General features: G+C 45.1%; 1 protein-coding gene across 2 annotated transcripts in view; it reads right to left on the bottom strand.

The window, feature by feature from the left end:
- Positions 1 to 22,323, bottom strand: part of col11a1a (collagen, type XI, alpha 1a) — a 60,529-nt gene extending 38,206 nt beyond the window's left edge. For both annotated transcript variants that reach the window (XM_072714119.1, XM_072714128.1), the window contains exons 1-7: positions 21,904 to 22,323; positions 14,978 to 15,142; positions 13,567 to 13,780; positions 9,973 to 10,135; positions 2,645 to 2,770; positions 1,174 to 1,278; positions 398 to 481 (exon numbers count right to left, since the gene is read on the bottom strand). In XM_072714119.1, the coding sequence (XP_072570220.1) occupies positions 398 to 481; positions 1,174 to 1,278; positions 2,645 to 2,770; positions 9,973 to 10,135; positions 13,567 to 13,780; positions 14,978 to 15,142; positions 21,904 to 22,003 (957 nt within the window). In that variant the 5' untranslated portion in view covers positions 22,004 to 22,323. The remainder of the gene's footprint in view (positions 1 to 397; positions 482 to 1,173; positions 1,279 to 2,644; positions 2,771 to 9,972; positions 10,136 to 13,566; positions 13,781 to 14,977; positions 15,143 to 21,903) is intronic.
- Positions 22,324 to 25,408: the final 3,085 nt, after the last annotated feature.

Here is a 25,408-nt window from a genome sequence, read left to right as displayed (position 1 = left end):
AACAGTGCATACTTTGTCCACTAATATGTGTCCATCCAAAAAAAAAAAAGCATTAAAAGCATTAAAAGACATTAAAAGAGGTCTGGACACTCAGTGGGGTCCTGCAGTAAGGCCTCCATTGCCAGGCATTCAGTGGCTCAAACAAGAAAGAGAGACTGAGGATTAGCGCTGATAAGGTACTGTGCCTCATACTGACCGCAACTCCGAAAGCATATTATACCTCTACAGAATATGCAAATATGGAAAAAACTCAAAAAAAGAACTTTCAAGAAGGTGCAAAAACGGAATACTTCTTTATGGCTGCTTCTCCTTGTCACTCCATTACAACGGTTACCGGCCGTATCTTTCCTAACAATCATTAGCATTAGCAAAACCGGTAATGAAGCCACCTGTTTACCTCGTTCTGTCCGGGGGGGTAGCTGTCTGTCGTTCCGTAGTCAATGTCGCCCTCGGTATAATATTCGCTATCGACATTGTTCACCTGAATCCATGTAACATGGAGAGGGAGAAAACACAAAATGCACATGTCAGGTGATGTACAGAACTGTGCTGATCAGGGAGGCATTAGGGAGACGACATGTCAGCTGCTGTGTCAGAGGAAAGGTATCTGACATCACGTGGTGCACCTAGGCCTTCCTTGGTGAATGGCATTTTTAACTAAAGTTCAAAAACACAGACACACGTTGACAGACCTCACAGACGCACTGATGGGGATGGGGGCGTGAGGGCATGGAGATGGGACATCACAGATACACGTTGACAGACCTCACAGACGCACTGATGGGGATGGGGGCGTGAGGGCATGGAGATGGGACATCACAGACACACGTTGACAGACCTCACAGACGCACTGATGGGGATGGGGGCGTGAGGGCATGGAGATGGGACATCACAGATACACGTTGACAGACCTCACAGACGCACTGATGGGGATGGGGGCGTGAGGGCATGGAGATGGGACATCACAGACACACGTTGACAGACCTCACAGACGCACTGATGGGGATGGGGGCGTGAGGGCATGGAGATGGGACATCACAGACACACGTTGACAGACCTCACAGACGCACTGATGGGGATGGGGGCGTGAGGGCATGGAGATGGGACATCACAGACACATCGCCACATCACACAGGGTGATTGATAGCAAGCTGTCACATGCCAAGCCGTTACCTCATGGTCAGAATAAGCCTCTCCTGTGGGGGCAGCTGCCGTCTCAATGCCGCCCCCATCACTGTAGTCATAGGACTCACTGTACAGCATATCGGCAGTGGGGTGCTGGCTCACGAGGAGGGGGGGGGGGGGGATATCAAGCAAGGCAATGTTAGCATTATTAGGCAAAGTTAACTGAAATTCACAGAGAAGGTGGGTTTTGGACAGTCAGCTTGAAGGGCTGGAGAACCTCCAGTCTTCACCAAAGCAGCATCTCCATTAGCCTGCTGTCCACGACCTTCACTGAGCTCAGCATTACTGAATTACTGAGCTCGTGTTAAGGACAACGAGACACAGAGGTGACGGTGGGAGGATGAATGGACCAGTAGTACGTCTGATACAAACGTGAACATTTGTTTTGGTCTGTTTGGACAACAGAATAATGGACACATGACGCGTTCATGAAGTTCACAACAGTTGCAAAGCAGGTGAATAAGCAATATTAGTGTTAACCGCATTTTAACTATGAATAACTCATCAGTGATTATGCATAGATAAAATTTCTCAGATAAAAGATGGGAACCTTATTAAGTGGTTATGCATTTTTGCAATCTGTTGTGTGAATGAACTTCAGGATGCGATACACTCTCAGAAAAATTAATTTTCATTTTAAGTTCAGGTCAGCAAACATTCAGAGCCAACAGACTCTATGCATATTTATGTATATTTGACTTGCTAATGATTTTGAAGCTGTTCTGGATGGCTGCTCAGGACAAGGTGGGGTACATGCTCTGCTAATTAGCAGTATAGTAGCTCCTTCCCAGCTGAAGCTAGATGACCGTCCTGCATGTGCTGTGTCACGGCAGGCGGGGCTGTTAAAATCCCGAGATCTGCCCCCCTGGCCGGCTGCCACCGACATGTCTGAGCAGATTCATGTGGCTGTGGGGGCTGGGGGACTGACTGACTGTTTCATTCATGCCATCACTGGCCTTACAGGTCTCACCTCAAGGATGCTAGCAGGCTACAGGAAAACACAGAATCGACACGCTTTTGCATATCACAGCTTAAAATGCATCATAGCTGCCAAGGGTCGCTGACTTTTCAGTTCTGTTTGGTAAATTGTACTGTACAAAAATTACAGGTTCTGCAGCAGAAATCTTCAAAAAAACAATTAACACCAAGGCTGGTTTGCAGTGAGTGATGGCAAAAATGCATAAAAACCTTCCAGTGCAATCTCATGGATCACTGGGCAAACGAGCATCCGGATCGTGACACATCATACAGGAAATGATGTAAAGAGTTTTGATCCAGTAAGAATGCTGATGTAAACCTCATATTATACGGGACAGAAACATGGCCCAATAGCAGTAAAGCCATTTCCATTCAGACCGAACAGCTTATAAGAAGCTAGGTGTTGCTAAGCTAACAGGTCCAGTGCAGCTCGGAAGAACCTGCATTTCAATATGAACCCACGTTTCTCTCAGGCACTCACCTCGTCCTCGGGCTCCTGGGCTTGGGGGCGGTCCCGGTGGGGGGTGTCGCAGTCGGGACTGTAGTGGACACAGTACTCATCAGCTGCCCTAGGATCATCCACAATCAGCAGCTGCTGAATGTCACCCTGAAAACCACAGATCCAAACGTTCACTCCTTAATGGCAACATACGATAACTTCAAAGAGACGCTGAGTACAAGCGCCCAGGGGTTTTAGGACAGCGTGGCTGAGACGGGGCAGGTTTATTAGCCGAATTACAAGCAGGTGGCTGATCGCCACGGAAACCTCAGAACAGAACTGCATCGTAAACACACGCAAGTCTTTGGCTGACGTGCAAGTTTTCAGCTTATTTTTAAAAGTGTGGCCAAATTAAGTAACATACACAAACTTCTGGAAGATCACAGGGCACGGATAACGTGGAGAACCTCGGAGTAACCGCAGCAGCATTTCGCGAGAGACAGAAAGCTGAAACCTTGGCATGAACATACAGTCGGCCAGTGCATCTACAGTATGTGGATGAAAGCGGAGAGACAGCGGTGCACGGTGGCTGTGCTCAGCTGCGGCATTCAGTGTTCCTGGGGGGATTTTACGGCACTGTAACGTTCCATGTTGATGTTTAAGGGGGCCGGTGTTGTCTCAACCCCCCACAAAAAAAGGCATGCGATGAAGGACTCTGTAAACACCAATGGGGGCATGCCACCCCCCCAGATCTACAGCTGTGCATGATGGGATAAAACACAGGCTGTAAGGAACACAGGGCTTGTCGTTGAATGAGGGAGAGATAAATGAGGAGAGCAGGAACAGCAATGTTTCAGGCCACTTCTGGAGCCGCCGTCTTCTCGGATTCAGTGCCGGTTGTATAGTAAACATAAATACCGACAGCCAGACGCGGATAAAGCTATTTATCATGGAAGAAAGGGACTGAGGCTTCCTCAGGGCCTAAAGAGGCAGAAGGTGATCATCACGATACAGCCAAGGATGAAGATGCCTGCTTTCTGAACAGAATGGGATTTAATCCCAAGATTCAATTCTCACAAATCACATAGTGTGAGCATAAATATGTGTTCTTCACTCGACCTGGAACAAGCCCTCAATACTGAAGGTTAAAATAGTTAAAACTAAACTGACAAAATTCGGTGGGATTCTTCAAATCAGCATTCCATACTAAACCTCAGCAGGTTAATCCGTGTCAGTTTTATAGACTTATGATGAATATAATCACTCTCAAGGCTGCGAAACAGAGCCAAAGCGCCAATTATTTTACAGCAGAGCTCTGCCCTGAGAATGGTGACACCTGACAGTTTATAAGGTTTCTGCAAACCTCCCCGGCATTCCTACAGGGCCGTGAAACAATTCCACGGATTGATGGACCTCTGGCTGGTAAAGAAGCCCCAGGGAGAGTTACTCGAGCTGCCCGATCCTGCGCTGGTCCATTCGGCTTCACAGGCACGCGGCTCTGAAAGGCAGGCATGGTACTTCACACAAGGGGGGGACGGGATGGGGCAGGAATCAACATGTTGGAAGCTCTCTGAGGGGCTGGGGTTTAAATGCCAGACTAGATCTTCTTAAAAATCGTAGGCCTGGATAAGGTCACTCCTCTAAGGGACTGAATGACCAGCTGCACGTTTCCTGGACGGAGACCTTTTTACAACACTGCTGCTGTGCAGGAGATGGTCTGCCTCTGACTTAATAGACTGTGAAAATGCTGGCTGGCCCAGCGACCATGTGCCAGGTCTCCAAGGGGCTCCTGGGATATTAGGAAGATCAAGCCCGAGCCTGAATCGAGCTGACAGGCGTTACCTCATCCATCACATTCACCCCCCTCCTCCAAAAAAATGCATTTTAATCAGCCCTGCCTGCAGCCTGCGGATCTGCAGACGGCCTGCGACGGTCTACGTGCAGGATGAGAAGCTGTGTGGGGGTTCAGACCCCCCCAGCAGGCCTGAAATGTTTCTCATAAATATTACAAATAAAACATTCAGTATATACATGAAAAAATGACACCAAATGCATTCTAATGTGAGATCAATGTTCAGTCTGAGAGTGTGTGTAAGTTCAAAAGGTATGTAAAGAGAGTGTGCATGTTTGTCTTGGGTGGGGGGGGGAGCATGCGCACACATGCATACTGTACAGAGCCAGGAGCCACTGGGGGGAGGGACATCTCAGAATCAAATCTCTATGACACCTCAAAAAAAAGGTTTTATAAATAAAAAACAGTGGGTATGTGCAATATTAGGACTTCAGTTACTTCTGTTGTGAGATTAGCAACCTGAATGGACCAGGAGATGTGCTTAAAACAGTCTGTCATGCATTACCTGGCTAATCAAAGATGGACCTTCTCCCTTTAATGGTCGAACAAGCATCCGCCCTATTTCCCTGCTTAATTACAGAGCTGAATGTTTAACACTAAAGCAGGCGGCCGCTTTCATGTCCACCTGCCCGGGGCCACGTGTCAGACGCTGCTCAGAGTCACCTGGCCCCCCGAACGCTCAGTCAGTGATCTGCTTTCAAGGGGCCACGCACTGGTGTTAATCACGTAATTAATCATATCCTGAATCTCAAGAGGACTAAGCACTTTTTACAAAAGTAATTTCCCTTCATTGAGTCTCATAACTTCATTTCAATAAAAATGAATGCAAAGACAACAGTAAACAAAAAGAACTGAATCTTATAGGAGTGAAATATTCACATGATCTGAACTGAAGTATATAAACGTGATGTTTTCAGAAAACCATGATGGTAAATGAAAGCAGCGTTAAAAGCCAGCCACACCAAGGCTCTCCAAGCTGCAGAACACCTCACTGTAGTCCCACAATTACTAAGGCTTCCAGTGGGCAGATTCCACAGAGCTAAGTGGTTTTAATTATAGGGTGAAGAAGCTCATTAGGACAGGAAATGGAAGGAAAACCTGTCTGCAGGGGGGGGGGGGTAACAGTGAGGAAGTCCAGCTGCTGGTGCCCTCAGGAAGCTCCTGATTAGCTCCAAAAGTTTCCTTGCATTGTCAGCTGTCAGGTGAGAATTCAGTCAGTCTGTATTTAATTGACATTGTCTTTGTAACATGATGGACAGTCAAGGAACTGAAAGGCTTGGACCTTACTGCTTTGACTTTCCTCACCATCTAGATATTTGGCCATACCTCAATGGCGTCTTCATCATCTAGATATCTGGCCATACCTCAATGGCATCTTCATCATCTACATATCTGGCCAAACCTCAAAGATGTCCTCATCATCTAGATATCTGGCCATACCTCAAAGATGTCCTCATCATCTACATATCTGACCATACCTCAATGGCGTCTTCATCATCTAGATATTTGGCCATACCTCAATGGCATCTTTATCCTCTACATATCTGGCCAAACCTCAAAGATGTCCTCATCATCTACATATCTGGCCATACCTCAATGGCGTCTTCATCATCTAGATATCTGGCCATACCTCAAAGATGTCCTCATCATCTAGATATCTGGCCATACCTCAATGGCGTCTTCATCATCTAGATATCTGGCCATACCTCAAAGATGTCCTCATCATCTAGATATCTGGCCATACCTCAATGGTGTCTTCATCATCTAGATATCTGGCCATACCTCAAAGATGTCCTCATCATCTAGATATCTGGCCATACCACAATGGCGTCTTCATCATCTAGATATCTGGCCATACCTCAAAGATGTCCTCATCATCTAGATATCTGGCCTTACCTCAATGGCGTCTTCATCATCTAGATATCTGGCCATACCTCAAAGATGTCCTCATCATCTAGATATCTGGCCATACCTCAATGGCGTCTTCATCATCTAGATATCTGGCCATACCTCAAAGATGTCCTCATCATCTAGATATCTGGCCTTACCTCAATGGTGTCTTCATCATCTAGATATCTGGCCATACCTCAAAGATGTCCTCATCATCTAGATATCTGGCCTTACCTCAATGGTGTCTTCATCATCTAGATTTCTGGCCATACCTCAAAGATGTCCTCATCATCTACATATCTGGCCATACCTCAATGGCGTCTTCATCATCTAGATATTTGGCCATACCTCAATGGCATCTTTATCCTCTACATATCTGGCCAAACCTCAAAGATGTCCTCATCATCTACATATCTGGCCATACCTCAATGGCGTCTTCATCATCTAGATATCTGGCCATACCTCAAAGATGTCCTCATCATCTAGATATCTGGCCATACCTCAATGGCGTCTTCATCATCTAGATATCTGGCCATACCTCAAAGATGTCCTCATCATCTAGATATCTGGCCTTACCTCAATGGTGTCTTCATCATCTAGATATCTGGCCATACCTCAAAGATGTCCTCATCATCTAGATATCTGGCCATACCTCAATAGCGTCTTCATCATCTAGATATCTGGCCATACCTCAAAGATGTCCTCATCATCTAGATATCTGGCCTTACCTCAATGGTGTCTTCATCATCTAGATATCTGGCCATACCTCAAAGATGTCCTCATCATCTAGATATCTGGCCTTACCTCAATGGTGTCTTCATCATCTAGATATCTGGCCATACCTCAAAGATGTCCTCATCATCTAGATATCTGGCCATACCTCAAAGATGTCCTCATCATCTACATATCTGGCCATACCTCAATGGCGTCTTCATCATCTAGATATTTGGCCATACCTCAATGGTGTCTTCATCATCTAGATATCTGGCCATACCTCAAAGATGTCCTCATCATCTAGATATCTGGCCATACCTCAAAGATGTCCTCATCATCTAGATACCTGGCCATACCACAATAGCGTCTTCATCATCTAGATATCTGGCCATACCTCAAAGACATTCTCATTATCATCCTCATTATACCTGTCAAAGTGTGTCAGCTTAGCCATTTCAAAACCTCTCCATAAATCACCCCAGTATTTAAAGGAACCATCCAATACACACATGTATTTTTGGACTCTACCACGAGCGCATCTCATTTAGCTAATTAATATGTCATTGACCATTTTAACTAATTCAATTAATTAATTAAGTGAGCTGGTGGTGAAATTTAATAGACACATGGAATGGTTGGGGTGCCCCTGAGGAGAGGTTTGGAAACTGAAGCAGTGTTCATCAAGCCATCCAACAAGATATCAGTATTTGGAGACCAGAAAAGAATGTTGCTCATTTTTATTGTGCTACTCTTAATTTGCATGTGTTTTAATGCTAAACTGTGTGTTTTGTTCTGAGCAAAAGTGCACTTACTACCCAGATAAACAGCTTTAAACATTTCATTTGACTGCCTAAGACTTTTGTACAGTACTGTGTGTGTGTCTGTGTATGTGTCAGTGTTAATTCTGTCATAGTTATCGTCAAGTCAGTGTACTGACAATTTCGTAGACGAATAAAAACGAGATGAAAATGTTTGCAGAGACAAGATACAATCAGAACTAATGTAGTTCTCGTAAGGCGGGGATCAGTTGGAGAAAAATTCTTGAAGCAAAGGTTCGGAAGATCATAATGTCTATTTAGTGTGATATATATTTATTATTTAAGTAGCCTATTAGTTGTATCAACATCTACCAAATAAAGGTAGGGCTGCATTTCAAAATAAGAGAAAATAAATAAAATGTTAAAATTGTGCATGTTTAAATAAAGTGCTTAACTTAAGCCGTTAAACCCTAATACAGTCGTGTCTGTCATATATTTTAGTCTTTATGGATTTAAGTATTGGTTTTCTATAATCCCACACCGGTAATAAAATAAAATTTACATACGAATTTATCACTTTAATCGCTGTTAGAGTAGGATATGCACGGTCTTAGTATTTCGATAAGATATAAAACGTGACGTGTTTTTCTCATCTTCATTTTATATTTGTCGGAGTAACGACGCAAACGGAATGACAAGCAGTTTCAGGCGAAAACAGCGCATTTTACTTTTTATTTCAAATAAAACGCGGGGTTGCCAACTTCGGCCAGCTGGCCGGAGTGAGATTTTCAATTCGAGATGTCTGCAGACATGTAACAGTTCTTACCTTGTAAATAGTCTGCTTTTGTATTTAACCATGCAAATACACGTTTGACGTAGCTAATTTTAGGTTTATAATGGTATTATATAGATTTGCCGTAAGGTTTCCTGCGTGAGTCTGAAAGTGTGAGTGTCATGCCAGATTCTCGAGATTTGGCAACCCTGAAAACGTACATTTTTTGTTTCACCTGAGTTGATTTATATGACAAATAACATTACTTTATACAGTTGTTAAAAAGTGGAAACTTCAACGAACATGAAATCACCACTATGTCTACAAATATATTTTTTAATATTTCTATTATAATATTCAGAGAGCAGGCCTTGTGGCATTATAGCCTATGCACTTTGAAGTGATTTTATTTTTGCACTAATGGCTTTACTGATTTTACAGTACTCATTTTCCGGGTAAATAAACCAAGGTTTAATCTAATAAGTTGAAATCTGTGTCTTTGTGTACTGCACAGTCAGACCTTAATGTATATACATATATATATAAACCAATAAATGAAAAAGGTAAAAAACAGAAAAAAAACTTTCAAATCACACAAGAATCACACATACAGACGACTCTAAAAACCACTAAAAGTCTCAGCAAATAGGTGAGTTTTAGTCTAGTTGTAAAGCATTCAATGGAGGGTGCTGCTCCAACATGTAGCGACAGGCTGTTCCACGACTTTGGCCCTATCACGGGGAAAGTGCATTCCCCTTTTCACCACAGCTGACATTTTGGGACGCAAAGGAGAAGCTTGCCCGAAGACCTTAATACTCCACTTGGACAGTATGGGTGGAAAGGTCACTCAAATGCTCTGGTGCTAGCCTATTCAGCACTTTAAAGACAAACAGTAACATTTTAAAATCAGCTCTAAACTTCACTGGCAGCCAGTGCTATGAAGCTAAAACTGGCGTAATATGCCATAACTTCTTGGATTGAGTTAATAAACGTGCCCCAGCAACTGGAGATGAGACAATGCCGACTGATTGACCCTGCAATGAAATACGTTACAATAATCTAGATGCAATGAAATAAAAGCATGGATTATGGTCGCAAAATCTTTAAAGGAAAACATGAGCTTAACCTTACTTAAGACTCTAAGAGGACTTAACCAAAGCATTTATTTGCTTACCAAACTTGAGACCAGAGTTGAATAAAACACCAAGATTCTTCACATATGGGCCACATCCAGAGAGTGGCCCATGTTTACGAGTTAACACCCTGTGGAGGTCCAAAAATTGCAATCTCTGTCTATCTCTGTGTATCTCTGTCTTACTCTCACGAGTTTCAAAAAAATCTTGACAAATCAAAATATTCCAATAATCTAGATATCTATCCGTACCTCAAAGACATCCTCGTCGAGAAGCCTGGTACCAAAGACAGTAATGCCGTCCGTGCTGATGACAGCATTGTCTGTCCTGTTTAGGGCCTTGGTGATCTTCTTCTTACAGTCCACGGTGATGGTCACCTCTTTGTGGTGGACGCTGATAGCCACCCGATGCCACCTATTCAGAGAGAGATGAAGACACGGTTTCATGCATCTCCATTGCTACATTAACTCAGAAGATTATTATTATTATTGTTCTTATTATTATTAGTGGTATTATTATTATTACTACTACTACTCCATCACTGCTACTACATTAACCTCAAACCAGTATGGCATTAGTTCATCTGATACTCAGACGTTTCAGTGTCTTTAGACAGAGCAGGGGGGTATTCCACGAAGCAGGATTAAGGGAAAGTCTGCCTTTCTTTAGCCACTTTCATGGAATACCCCCCTGGAGATGCTTCTTCTGAGACATATCAGGCCACCACAGGGTATCAGTAATTACAAGCAGGTGAGCAGGCTCTGCAATGAGGGCCTCCTCATTTCCTGGCCACAGTCTCTGTATGGTTTGCTTTCACTTTTACTTTGTAAGTAAAAACAGATCTGTCCAGCCCTAATCTTATGTCACTCAATTATCATTATTATTATTATTATTATTATTATTATTATTATTATTATTATTATTATTATTATTATTATAAATATCATATTAGTCATTGCCTGCCACCCTGACCAGGGTTAGCAGTTAGCAGACAAATGGATGGATGGATGGATGGATGGAAGGGTGAATAGATGGATAGCGCAGTGTGTGGTCAGCATGCTGGTAACATCTGTGCTTCAAGACCAGTGCTGGGCCCGGGGTCCAAGGGAGGGCGCTCAGGTTTGTCAGCAGCCTGGAATCAGCGCCCTGCGTGTGAGGGAGGTGCCTGAGCACTGTCAGCCATAACCAGTACGGCCAGCTGTCGCTGTATCATTCTCTCTAGGTTTGAAGGACATTGATCATTGTGCCGTCATGCAGCATTAATATAACACATTTCTCCTAAGCATTTAAAATTCTCTAAATTATCACCCATGTTAACAGACAATTAGCAGCTCTTAATTACCTTCATGTAACAGACTTTAAGCTTTTCCTACCTGCTTCAATGAGATGGGTATTTACAGGCACACACAAGGACTCCTAAATGCCTTCTCAGGACCCTGTACTTCAGGGGAGTATTTTCCATACGTCGCTTAAATCATCCGAGATCAGATGCCTCATCTTGGATAGGTTAATGCCGGTGAAATTCATCCGGGATAAGTCGGTTTTTCAAATGCAGCTGTGTAGTAGATTAGTCTAGCTGGATCCATTAATCCGACATATTTGCGCGTGCCCGCGCTGATTGAAAAACCCATATATATCGAGTCTAGAAAACTTGATCAGCAAGTTTTTGATAGGCTGCAACAAAATGACGAAAGGAAGGGCGCACCTTCTCACACAAGTGGAGTCTACAAAGGTCTACAGAAAAATGTTTTTTTCAGGTGCCAAGGTTTTTTGAATGGATGTAAGGTATTTTGAGGGTGCTGAATTCAAAAATACCATTACTTTTGCTGAATTGGTTCTAGTTTTTGAGATAATGGACATCCATGAAAATAATGCATTCCCCCAATGTGACTTGTGTGTGATAACAAATGCAATAGCTTTGGTCTGTCTTTTGACTCAACAGTGACTTAGGTAATGAAATATCAACAAGCCACTGGTGGACAAGAACAAAATCATTCACCCACCGCTTCATATTAAGCTAGGATTGATGAAGCAATTTGTTAGGGCTATAGACATAACGGGTAATTGCTTCACGTACATTTGTAGATCACTCCCTGGACTGAGCATGGAAAAATTAAAAGCTGGAAACTTTGATGGTCCTCAGATTCGTACACTCATGAACGATTCCAATTTTACCAAATGCATGAATGACACTGAAGCTTCGGCCTGGAAGAGTTTTGTCTCTGTTGTGAAGAACTACTTGGGTAATCACAGAGCAGACAATTATGAAGAACTGGTGCAAGATATGCTTGTTAACTTCAGAAATTTGGGAGTTAATATGAGCATAAAGATACACTATAGCCATTATAGATCTCCATAGCCATTTAAACAGATTTCCAGATAACCTTGGAGACTTCAGCGAGGAACAAAGCAAGAGGTTCCACCAGGATTTGAAGGTGATGGAGGAGAGATATCAAGGCAGATGGGACATACACATGTTGGCAGACTAGTGTTGGAGTCTCCAAGGTGATTGTCCTGATGACACACATAAAAGGAAATCGAATAAATAGCGTTTTTTGAAGCATTGACATTAATAATTAATAACTATTAATTTTAATTTCTTTTTTGGTTGATGTTAGACTGTTTTCAACTTGTTGTAACTAAAATAAAAATAATTATGAATGCTTTTCAAACGTGTTGCGTTAATTAATTAGCTAAAAGCAGCCCTGGGACCAAATTGTCTGTCCGTTATAAGCGAAATTCCGTTATATGCGAGTACGCTATATCCGATGCTTGTTCTGCATGTTCTTAAAGGCGCACGGCTGGGACTAGCGAAATCCATTATAGACGATATTCCGTCATAGTGTCATTATGTCCGTCATTGTGTTTACATGCAGAAGGTGTTTCAGTTACACAATGGGCATGTTCTCTTTATTGTATTGACGGAGCTCGACATCAAACATACATATACAAACTTTTGTGAATAAATATTACGAAAATATCAAGTAATTTTCTTCCTAATAAACAGAATGCTGCCTTTTGTTAGTTCTTGTAGAACTCCAGCCAATTTCAGAGTGTTTTTCTATCTCTTTATTTATTTTACCAATTATAAACAAATATTCTTTTTCCCAGAAGGGTATAGTGTGGATCATTGCAGAAGCAAATATGCGCATTATTTTCCATGTAATGTGAATAATATCGATGTTTTATGGATTATTAGGGGTGCGTTTTGGTGGAAAATGTTTAAAATATATGCCTCATTATGCACAGGATTACTCTGGAATATTTTAGCACACAATGTTGTAACCAGATCGAATAAGTTCTCTTGATTCCAGCAATATGTGATTCATGCATATGCATCATACCTATCCAAAGTTACAAGCCTGAGATTAATGGGTGCAAAAATCAAGGCATTTTGCGTTTGTCCGGTTCTAAGGGTTCTAAGGCCTCCTGTGGTCCTCGGGGAACCCCAGACAGTCCACATTTCTGCTCTTTCCCAGCTGTCAACACACCTGAACCAGGTATTCAGTGCTCTTGATTGGCTGGGTGCTGGGAGGGAGCAAAAATGTGGACTGTCTGTATACCAGCACTGTCTTACACCCCCTACTGGGCATGTAGGCTAAGCAGCCAGAATGCCCCCCACCACAGATACTTAGCTATATGAGGTCATCGGGATCCCCTTTGATCTTTTTAAATGAACATCACCCCTGAATGTGCTCTGAGGGCCCTGGCAACCTTCACCTAGGCAACCGTCAGACCGTTGATCCCTCCAGGAACATCCATGACCACAAGATTATCCTTCAGTATGCACTGAGCTCCGCTCCATTTCCAAAAAGCAGCCATTCAGCTGTAAAGACCTCACTCACTTTCCATCAGCGAGGTTCACACTGCGGAAGAGGGGGTAGTCCTCGGGCCGGGGGCTGCCGTGCTGGTCCTCGTACAGGAAGACGGGTGCACGTCCAACCTCCAGCCCCAGCTGCTGGACACCCTGCTCGCTGTACACTGACAGCAGGAAGGCCTGAGTCCGGGCCTTGGGCCTGACAGTGGTGAGGATGGAGAAATCTTCTGGGAAAACTCCCGCTGAAATGGAAAGCAGAGCCCATTTATAAAGAAGGTAATTCACCAGAAAGCAGCCCTGAATCCCTCTCTGTCTGTGTTGGGAGTCACAGAAAAGGGTGAGCAAACTCAGCACTCCACTAACCCGGTGTGATTCTTCAGGAAGGTCAAATATTTGCTTACTTTCTCTCCATTCACACCTTGCTGTCCTCACAGAGGTCAGGGTTAGGGCTAACTAACTTAACCCTAACCCCAATCAAACCCTAATCCCTAACTCTTTCTGTCCTCACAGAGGTGTGAGGGGAGGGAAGTTGCACTCAATCTATGGGGGTTGGGGGACTGGCATCAAGCCAGTGTCATTTCTGAAACCTAACTGATCTATTAATCTATCTCACATCAGTGTGGCACGATGTTTAACCCTCTGCAGTTGGCAATGCAGCCCAGGGGATAAAACAGAAATCCCGCTAAACCATAGAAACATCAAAAACACCCCAGAAACCTTGAATGGTCTATTATCTGATAATAGACCATTCAAGGTTTCTGGGGTGTTTTTGATGTTTCTATGGTTTAGAATCATATCATTATCATATGTACAGCGGTATTTGCAAATGGGTGGACGGTCAATCACTCTTTTTATTCTCCTTACAAATCTAAAATATATAGATAGATAGATAGATAGATAGATAGATAGATTTTTAGATTTGTAAGGAGAATAAAAAGAGTGACTGACCGTCCACCCATTTGCAAATACCGCTGTACATATGATAATGATACGATAATCCAGCGGATGTTACTACCATAAACAAGAATACATGTCTGGGTTTTGTTTACACTCACTGAGGAGCTGCACGCTTTTAGTAAAAAACAAAAAACATCTCTTTAGTTCATGGATGACTGCTAATTCAGATAAGCAGTAACTTTGTAAATTACAAAATGTGACTTGTTTTCTAATTTTGATCGCTACTGTAAAAACTTGTCTTTTAAAGAAAAAAAGTTCAAAATCCACCCATCTTCCAGTAGCTTATCCTGTACAGGCTAGTGCGGGTGGGGGGGGGGGGGGTTACATTCATCCGCATTTTGGGTCTATGCATCGTTTGTATATTTTAAAGGGATAGAGTCTCCCTACATGCATAACACAGCCACACCAGTCAGAGAGGAGTGTACAGATACCAAAATAAGGGTATTGGGTCAGAGTAACAGCCTGATGGGGCGGGGGCTCACCTGGGAAGAGCTGCCTCGTGGGGGCGCTCATCTGCGCCGGCTTCTCCACCCTATAGGCTGTGTCCGGAACCGATGCCCTCCGGTGGGCACAGAAGCCTGTCGTCTTGTGGACTCCCTCACGGCCGCTGTCAAACTCTAATGCATTCAGCACGTCAACGGGCTCGGCTGGGTGGGGAAAGCAGAGGAGAGGGCCATGTTTGTATAGGGGGACACGGGAGCATTACTGGGCACGTCAGCTAAGAGTATGTTACACACTTTGGTGTACTGGAATAGCCCAGCTTATCCACTCCCCTTTTTTAAAAGGGTGGAATTGGTCATGTGACGGGGGAGCGTGTTAGACACTGTGGTGTACTGGGACAGCCCTGCTCATCTGCTCATCTTTATTAAAGGGGTGGCACTGATCTTGTGACAGGGAAGTGTGTTAGACACTGTGGTGTACTGGGACAGCCCTGCTCATCTGCTCATCTTTATTAAAGGGGTGGCACTGATCTTGTGACAGGGAAGTGTGTTAGACAGTGTGGTGTACTGGGACAGCCCTGCTCATCTGCTCATCTTTATTAAAGGGGTGGCACTGATCTTGTGACAGGGAAGTGTGTTAGACAGTGTGGTGTACTGGGACAGCCCTGCTCATCCATTCCTCTTTATTAAAGGGGCGGTACTGGTCTTGTGATAGGGAAGTGTGTTAGACAGTGTGGTATACTGGAATAGCCTTGATCATCCACTCATCTTTTATTAAAGGGGCGGTACTGGTCATGTGACAGGGGAGTGCATTAGACACTGTGGTGTACTGGGACAGCCCTGATCATCCATTCATCTTTATTAAAGGGGCGGTACTGGTCATGTGACAGGGGAATGAGTTAGACACTGTGGTGTACAGGGACAGGCCGACTCATCAACTCATCTTTATTAAAGGGATGGAATTGGTCTTGCAATGTGAGAGCGCATTAGACACTGTGGTGTACTGGGACTGCCTTGCTCATTCGCTTGTCTTTATTAAAGGGGCAGGTGGGCCTCCAGAGTCAGGCGCAGTGGTGGAGCATGGGTGACATGCACTGCTCACCGGGAGCCTCCAGAAAGGGTCCTGATGTTGTACTTTCGACAAAGGTCTTTAACCAGAAATTCTTCCATAAAGCATTCTCGCCCTCAGCTCTCATTATGACAATAGAAATAAAACAAAAAAAGCAGAATCTCTTGCAAGATGAGCCAGGCAGCACAATGACATAAGACTGACGTATACCCTGGACAGGATGCCCGTCCCTTATAGGGCACAAGGCTGACGTACACCCTGGACAGGATGCCCGTCTGTCACAGGGTACACGGAGGGGACTGCCTGGACAGGATGCCAGTCCCTTATAGGGCACAAGGCTGACGTACACCCTGGACAGGATGCCCGTCCCTTATAGGGCACAAGGCTGACGTACACCCTGGACAGGATGCCAGTCCCTTATAGGGCACTAGGCTGACGTACACCCTGGACAGGATGCCCGTTCCTTATAGGGCACAAGGCTGACGTACACCCTGGACAGGATGCCAGTCCCTTATAGGGCACAAGGCTGACGTACACCCTGGACAGGATGCCAGTCCCTTATAGGGCACAAGGCTGACGTACACCCTGGACAGGATGCCCGTCTGTCACAGGGTACACGGAGGGGACTGCCTGGACAGGATGCCAGTCCCTTATAGGGCACAAGGCTGACGTACACCCTGGACAGGATGCCCGTCGCTTATAGGGCACAAGGCTGACGTACACCCTGGACAGGATGCCAGTCCCTTATAGGGCACAAGGTTGCGGACACCATGGATAGGATGCCCGTCTGTCACAGGGTACACGGAGGGGACTGCCTGGACAGGATGCCAGTCCATTACAGGACACAGGGCAGGGGGTAGGATGCCAGTGTGACGCAGGTCACACACATGCACACACTCACACCAGGCAATCCAGGAATGCCAGTAACTGCCACTCTCAGTGTCACCGTCATTGTGCAGAAACAGAGGAAGGGATTTAAACCCCAGGCAAAAGCCATACTGGTTTACAGTGATCATCTTTTGATATTATATGCTACTATGCAATAACCATGCCATATTGCACTGATTATAATAATATATAAAGGCTACCATGATTGCTACCTTTAAGATGTATTTAAAAAAAAAAACAGCAATGGCAGATGAAGAAGAGAGTGAAACAGTGAGTAGGCCTGGGGTGATATGTGTGTATAATTCAGCAGGAGGTGCAAATCCTGTTAGTGATATATCACCCCTCATTGTGACAATCTGCAGTTGTGTGTTCCCTTGCACTGCAATCAACCTCGTATCACAAACAGCAGTAAATCAAGCCTGCAGCAATATCTGAGATTTATATAAATGCTTCTGAAATTCACAAGGCTGTTCCAGGCTGGTTCTCAGGCTCCTCATTGGACAGAACCCTAGCAGCAGCAGTGCGTGATTGGCTGGAGTGTGTCAGTCGGTACTGTGTCACTCAAAGCCCTCATCTGGTAATGGGTGACACACCTCAATCAGCACGAAGTGACATCCACAGAACCCTGCAAACACTACTTATATACTGAGTACTGCTTATTCAATGAGTATGAATACATGTACAGAGTACACAGTAAGCACACACTTTGCATATATTGCTTACACACCGAGTAAATGCTGGGTACACATTGCTTATATACTGAGTAATGGGCATGGGGTCACCATCAGAGGGATGTCAGCATCAGCAATGGGTCACTGTCAGCACAGGGTCACCATCAATATAGAGTCACCAACAGGTCGGGGTCACTGATAGGGCAGGATCACTGTCAGTGTGGGGTCACAGCCAGCATAGGATCACCATCAATGAGGGGTCACCATTAGCATGAGGTCACAGCTAGTGCAGAGTCACCATCAGCATGGGGTCACCGTCAATGTGGGGTCACCATAAGCATGAGGTCACAGCTAGTGCAGAGTCACCATCAGCATGGGGTCACCGTCTCCGCAAAGTCACCATCTCCACAATGTCACTGTCAGCATGAGGTCACAGCCAGCATAGGGTCACCATCAATGCGGGGTCACCATTAGCATGAGGTCACCATCAGTGCCGGGTCACCATCAATATGGGGTCACCATTACTATGAGGTCACAGGCAGCACAGGGTCATCGTCAGCCTGGGGTCACCATCAGCAAGGGTTTACAGTCAGCATGAGGTCACAGTCAGCACAGGGTCACCATCAATGCGGGGTCACCATTAGCATGAGGTCACCATCAGTGCGGGGTCACCATCAATATGGGGTCACCATTACTATGAGGTCACAGTCAGCGTGGGGTCACTGGCAGTACGAGGGTCATCGTCAGCCTGGGGTCACCATCAGCAAGGGTTTACAGTCAGCATGAGATCACAGGCAGCACTGGGGTCACAGCCAGCGTGAGGTCAGCATCAGCACGGGGTCACCATCAATGTGGGATCACTGTCAGCATGACGGGGTCACCATAAGCGCGTGGTCACCATCAGTGCTGGGTAACCACTAGCATGAGGTCACAGCCAGCTCAGGGTCACCATCAGTGCTGGGTAACCACTAGCATGAGGTCACAGCCAGCTCAAGGTCACCATCAGTGCTGGGTAACCACTAGCATGAGGTCACAGCCAGCTCAGGGTCACCATCAGTGCTGGGTAACCACTAGCATGAGGTCACAGCCAGCTCAGGGTCACCATCAGTGCTGGGTAACCACTAGCATGAGGTCACAGCCAGCTCAGGGTCACCATCAGCGCGGGATCACCATCAGCACAAGGTCACTCTCAGCAAGGGGTCACCATTACTATAAGGACACCGTCAGTGAGAGCAGCACAGCATCACCATCTGGGTGAAGTCACTGTCAGCATGACGTCACCGTCAGCATGACGCCACAGTCAGCGCGGGGTCAGCATCAGCATGGGGTTACCATCAGCTTGAGGTCACCATCAACAGATGGTCTCTGTCAGTGTGGGGCGGGGTCACCATCAGTGCGACGTCACCATCAGCGTGAAGTTACAGTCACCGTGAGGTCACCATCAGCATGGGATCACCGTGAACACAAGTTCACCATCAGTGCAGGGTCACCAACAGTGGTGTGGTCACCCTCACCATGAGGTCACCCTCACCATGAGGTCACCGTCAGCGTGTGATCACCGTCAGGGTGCAGCTCAATGAGACAGTGACACGCATCCCCGCTTTCAGGACTCCAATGCTGACCTTTGTGTCCCAGTCACACAGACGGTCAGACACACTCCTTAAATGCATTCAGTCTGTTCTGCACCCTAGGCCTCCGTAATCTATAAGCAGCAGAAAATCCACTTTATGTAGCTGAGAATATAATCCATCCCAACAGCAAACCTGAAACATCTCTAATTTACGGACATCTTCTAATCTGCTATCGGAGCCTGGTTAGAAATGCCACCCAGGGCATGTGAGTGCCACATTCTCAAAGTGGGGAGGGTACAGTCACCCCCCTAAGTGTCTGAACGGAAAGGTGGGAGACATCGATAATCCCTTGGTGCAGTACACGGTGCCACTGTGGACCAAGACACTTTTGGAGAGGTTAAAAGGACACAGCTCACACCTCTGAGTTGTGTTCAGCCCAGATGTGGGAAGCGCGTAGTCGTGGTCTTCTCCCCACGGTACCGAAACCTCGGCGAACCCAGAGCCATCAGAACACCGAAGTGCTGGGACTTAATGACGGGCGAAGGGGGGCACCTCCTGTCCAGACAGGCCCGGAACACGTGCAAGGAGGCATGGGAGACCCACAGAGCACATGCAAATTGCAGCAGGATAGCACCTCCCTGCTAATACCCTTAATACCCCTCATGCTAACACACACAGATCCCCGACGAATTAAAGGGGATGGAGTCGGCACATGCCACCGTGCAGAGCGGTTCTCAGAGACAAACGACACAGAGTCCTGCAGGTGAGTGTCGTCCGCAAGCACACGCCTGTTGCTCTGGGATGGTAGGGACAGACCTATCCACCTCCCATGCCCTGAGACCCTAATAACAGCCTGACGCAGTCTCTCCCACAGCTGTCACCCGAAGAGCATGGCACATGCCTCACACTGTTCCAGCTACTTCTGGCTCTGCTGTTTCCAGCTGTTTGAAACTTAATCCAAATATTGTATTACTTTCAGTGAGCTGGAACAACAAATGTGATCCGTTATCCGTTATTGAAGCTTTATACCGATATCCATGTACATAAATAAATGCATCTAATCTGCTTATTTACATGTAGAGTGAGGCCATGTGGGCCATTCACACTGCTAACTGGCTGTAATATTGTTGATGAGTTTAGTGCAGATCTACGTGCTGTTATATAATGCTGCCGGCCTGGCATTTCTCTGGGGGAAAGCAGGCGAATCTGTCGTGCTCCGCGCTCTGAAAGAATGCAGACCCTGGTCTGTTGCAGCCCTGGGGCTCACAGACATGTCTGTACACTGGCAGCCGCCCGCGGACGTCTCTTCAGGATCCGAAGAAAAATTCAGCAGCTTCAGGTGAGCGCCGTTTCAAGCGAGGCTGAGGAAAGCTGGACAAATGTGTGGCTCACTGGTCAGATGTGAACATCTGAGCTCAGGCCAGGATTTCTAACACGTCCTGTTCAGCCAAAAACAGCCAATCGATCAGCGTGACACTGCGGTTCAGGTATAAAAAGACATAAAAGGAATTAGACAGCTAAAGACATAAGCAGCAATTAGTGGTGGCTGTTTGGTTACTGACTGACACTTATGCAGGAGATGTGGATAGGCCTAGACTCCAGGTTACCTTTGAACAGTGGTAATCACAGGTAATTTCAAAGTACACCAAATAACCTTTACAGTTTTACAGCAACAAGGGCTAGCTAAGAAATGTCATTCCCACAGCGTGTTAAGGATTATTGTAACAAAGGCAATGTCACCTGGTCTCAATAAACTAAAAGGTAAAAGCAGACAAAAAGATCCCAGAATAGACAAAAATCTCTCTCTGGCCTTGAGTGAGAACTAGGGAAGTATGGAGAAAGGGCGATCCTTCCAGCTTGGCTGACACTCAGGTAGCTCAGTATAAGATTCAAACGTAGTTGACACCAGTATCCACCATGCACATGTCTCTGATTTTGAACCATGTTCATCCTTACAGGTCCATGGGCAAAGCACATTATTCAATCAAATCAAATTAATTTCCAGAAAACGCAGCACTGAAAAACTCTTCGCTTTACGAGCCCGTCTAAAAGCAGCGACCCCAAAACTCAGCCGCGAAGCGTGTAGAGAGAAGCTCTGCTTTCACAGCGTGTTTAGCCTATAAACAAAATGAAACATGATCAACTTTAAATACATTATTTATGGAGCAGAGGAATCCCCTCACTGAGAGTCAGCAGTGTGTTTTAATGGTATCTGGCTTGGCGGAGAGCGGCTCTTTGCGGAGATCCTGCGGAGCGCCGTGCGAATTCGCACCGCAGCGCAAAGGCGAATTCCGCAATACACTGTTAGGCTGCGCACTTATAACACGCTCAACACAGTCAATAACACACTCAACACAGTCAATAATACACTCAACGAACTCAACACAATCAACAAACTCCCCGTGGTCCCGCTGCGTCCACAAACACCGAGCGGACCACAGCGCACCTTCCCTACAGTGATGTGCGAAAAAATTAAAAGCTTTCTCATCTCCCGTCTCCAACTTTCGCCCGGGTTCAGTACAAACCGGTAAGGTCGTTGAAAACTTAAAGGCAGTTCCGTGATATTTTTGTATTGTTTTGTATTATCATTTTGCTCAAAGGGAAAAACATATATTTGTGAATTGTGGTGGACTGGCACTGTAGGAGCTTTATAACCTGTTAATGATGGTACCAACATTTTCTTTCTGGATGAATGGATGGATGGAAGCAGATTATCCCAGTTAAAATTTAGCAAACACTTCAGAAACTCTCCTACTCAGTTTTACTTACCATCCGCTGCGTGGAAGACCAAAGTTAAAGTGATAAAGACGGCCAAAGAGCAGTCCGAAAGCCGGCGTTTGGTCCTCCACCGTAAAGACCACCTCGCCATCTCGATACCCACTCACAGATCTGGGTCAATTCGGGTTTCGGTAGATCTCAGTCCCAGATGCAGTGAGTCTGCGCTACGCGGCCATAAGGGAGACGGTGCCTTTTCTCCTGTCTCCGATAGCCCGGCTCCCCCCGATACTCCTTCACACTGAAGCTCTCAGGATGCGCAGACACCGGGAGGAGGGCTGGCCACACCAGACCCACCATCACGGCAGGATGGCGGGGAAGGGAACCCCCCCGGCCGATCAGCAAATCAGGTGCTTTGGCATCTCAGCTTGAGATCCACCCATCGCCTCCACTAGGCGCTCCGAGCCGTACCATCTGCGCGTCCTCGGAGCGGCTTTGCGCGTCCCCGCAGCAACTCCGGGTCACCGAGGGCAGCTTCGGGGGTCCAGCCAGCGGTGAACCCGAACCTGCTGACTTTAGCATGGACTCGGGACCGCTAGGATGCCTGACTGTATAGCCTTTGTCCTAACACTGTGTGACGGGTATGGTGGTTTTGCGGCAGGGTTGGGGAAAAGGTACTTCCATAATGAGCAAAGGGAATCCCCTAGTTTATAATGCCGGCGGGGAATCCCTTCACGCTTTGATATGTGAAATAAACAACGACGTAATGTGCATGAATCCCAAGGTCTCCCCTTGATCTAAGTAGTTGTTGTTGTTTTTGCTATTATTTTTATTATTATTATTATTATTATTATTATTATTATTATTATTATTATTATTATACTGAAAAGTGCAGGGTGTATTCAATTACATCGGTAGAGCATTACAACTGAGCACTGTAAATACAGCTCCCATGAACCAATCAAGGCAAAGTACTGAAAACATTAAAAAAAATATATATATATTTACTTAAATAGAGAGACAACTGGCAGACAGATGACTCGGCTGGAGTTCACTGTTTTTTTTTCTCTTTCATTTCATCATTTCCATGTCAAAGGAAGGAAGTGGAAGTGTGTGCAGGGAGGCTCGAGGTGTGCAGTGTGTAATTAGGAAAAGGTACCCTGATAACACAGCTTCTAAAGGAGGTAAATTACCATGCTGTCCATCACACTGCATATAACTGCATATAATGAATTCATGCTCTGAATAACTGGTATCTCATCCTGCCTCATCCCCTGTGCTTCCTGGGATGGGCGCTAGGCTTCCAAACCCTGTCCCAGACCAGCACTTTGGAGGATGAATGGATGGAAGGATGGATGGATGGATGGATGGAAGGATGGATGGATGGATGGATGGATGGATGGATGGATGGAAGGATGGATGTTCTTATTAAGTCACATTGTCATGGCAACCTGACACATCTCTATGGAGATCAAGAACAATATGGTATCATATGTCTGTGCTGAATACCAGTGGCAGAACAATTCTCTGCATCATTTATAATTATTTTACCAAGGCATGTCAGACAAATTACAGTTTATAAGGTTAAGAAAATATAGATTTAAAGGCAATTCCTGCAATTATGTCAGGAGACCCATGTTTTTATTTTGCATGAAACTTAGAACTATACGTTAAGTGGTGCTTTACGTTCAGGTAGGGGCCAAGTGGCCCCAGGATCTTGCCAAAAGGCTTATCATTAAGCATCCTGCTCCCTAGCTGGCCGACGACACTGACAGACTCTCAATTCATCCAACTGATCTCTTCTTTTAATATAATATTCGTACATCAGCAATCTGAAATGTGAGAAGCTGTAACTGTGCATTAAAGCAAACATCCAGTGTCATAATTAGTCATCTGTTTATGGTAGACTGCAGAGAAATTCAGGTTTTGTCCTTCTGACTTTGAAGAGGTTCATAGCTGTTTAAAGTGACATCCAGGTCATGCATTTAGTGTCAGTAAAAAATTTAATATCCTTGGGGGAAGTAATTTTAAGTCTATGATGCCACCCTTAACTTTTATAAACTTTTAGATCACTATTTATCACTTTGAACTGAGATATTACTGTGAGATAATGAATACACCTTGGAAGAGGCCCACTTACTCTCCCGTGCAGGTTCCTCCCGATTCACAGCCCTGGCCTCTGTGAGGTGTCATGCGAAAACCACTTTTCACACTCACACACTAGCTGCCCACGGCCACTCTCCCCCTGCCTAAACACACAGGGGCATAGCCAGTGTATAAAGGGCCCTTTCTGCTTCACATAGGCTCAGTGCAAACATCCGAGGCACAAAGGCAAATCCTTTTTTATTAAAATATGAAACATTAAGGAATCCCCAGAAACCCCACCCACAGAAGAAACCTCCACCTTCTGTTTATCAAACCCAGGTTACGGGGTACAGATTTTAAGGTGGGGTGCCCCCCCCAGACAGGACCTTGGGGCACTGCTGGACTCTCGCTCTCTGTCATGCACACACACGAAGAACAATTTGGCCTGAAACGGTACATATTTGTGAGGAAATCTGAGCAGCTAGAGAAAACTAACATGTAGGTGGGGAGAAGGTGTAGAGATGGGGAAGCAGAGGAAGGCGGGGAGGCTGGCATGGGGCTCAGCTCGAACCCACAACCCTGGAGGAAGATATCTTAGAATGTAACAAATATTAGAAATGAACATAATTATCAGTGGAAAATACCTAGTCACATTTAAAATCAATGCAGGACAATCAGTCACATTCAGTTTGTTTGATTCATGTGCTGTAAAGAGTAAGATTAGTGGATGATGGAATTAGTCTCAGAGAATCTGAATTTGCCGCGTCACCCGAAGCAGGCTGTGTGAAATCGCCGTGGGCCCGTGGCTGGTAGACACCGGGGTAGGTAGCCATCAGACAGGAATGCACTTCTGTCCAGGCAGGCAGATGACATCTCCTGTGACGGGCTGGTCCTGTAAGGGCAGCCAGCTCCAAGCTTGCTCTGAATTTTCATACCGGCAGATTTTTTTTCTGGAAATAGCAGAAGATTCATCCATCACTTTGCTCAGGTTCCCTATGAAGATATTGCAGTCTATCTATCTATCTATCTATCTATCTATCTATCTATCTATCTATCTATCTATCTATCTAATCAGTAACACTTAATGCCATGTTTTTAGTCATTTATAAGCCCATTCATAATGCATTATAATGCATTCAAAAAGCATTATAAATATGGCTATAAATATTTATCAAAAACATAATGCATTATACCATGTACAGTACAAAGCATCCTTAATGCATTATAAAGGTATCTATAGTGCATTATATATTACAGCTTCTTAAGGCATTCAAAATGCACAACACACATGATATAATGTTTTATGTCTTTTGATAAATATTTATAGCCATGTTTATAATGCTTTATAAATGCATTATTTGTTATGAACGTGTTTCTAAATTATTAAAACACGGCCTTAAATAAAGTGTTACCTACCTGTCTAATTAGCTAGATATATTTGGGGGTGTTAATATTTAATCTCAAGTGTAATTCT

This window comes from Paramormyrops kingsleyae, chromosome 1, assembly GCF_048594095.1.
Source record: "Paramormyrops kingsleyae isolate MSU_618 chromosome 1, PKINGS_0.4, whole genome shotgun sequence".
In the NCBI taxonomy this organism is placed as follows: domain Eukaryota; kingdom Metazoa; phylum Chordata; class Actinopteri; order Osteoglossiformes; family Mormyridae; genus Paramormyrops; species Paramormyrops kingsleyae.
This window is presented reverse-complemented; position numbering and strand designations above follow the sequence as displayed.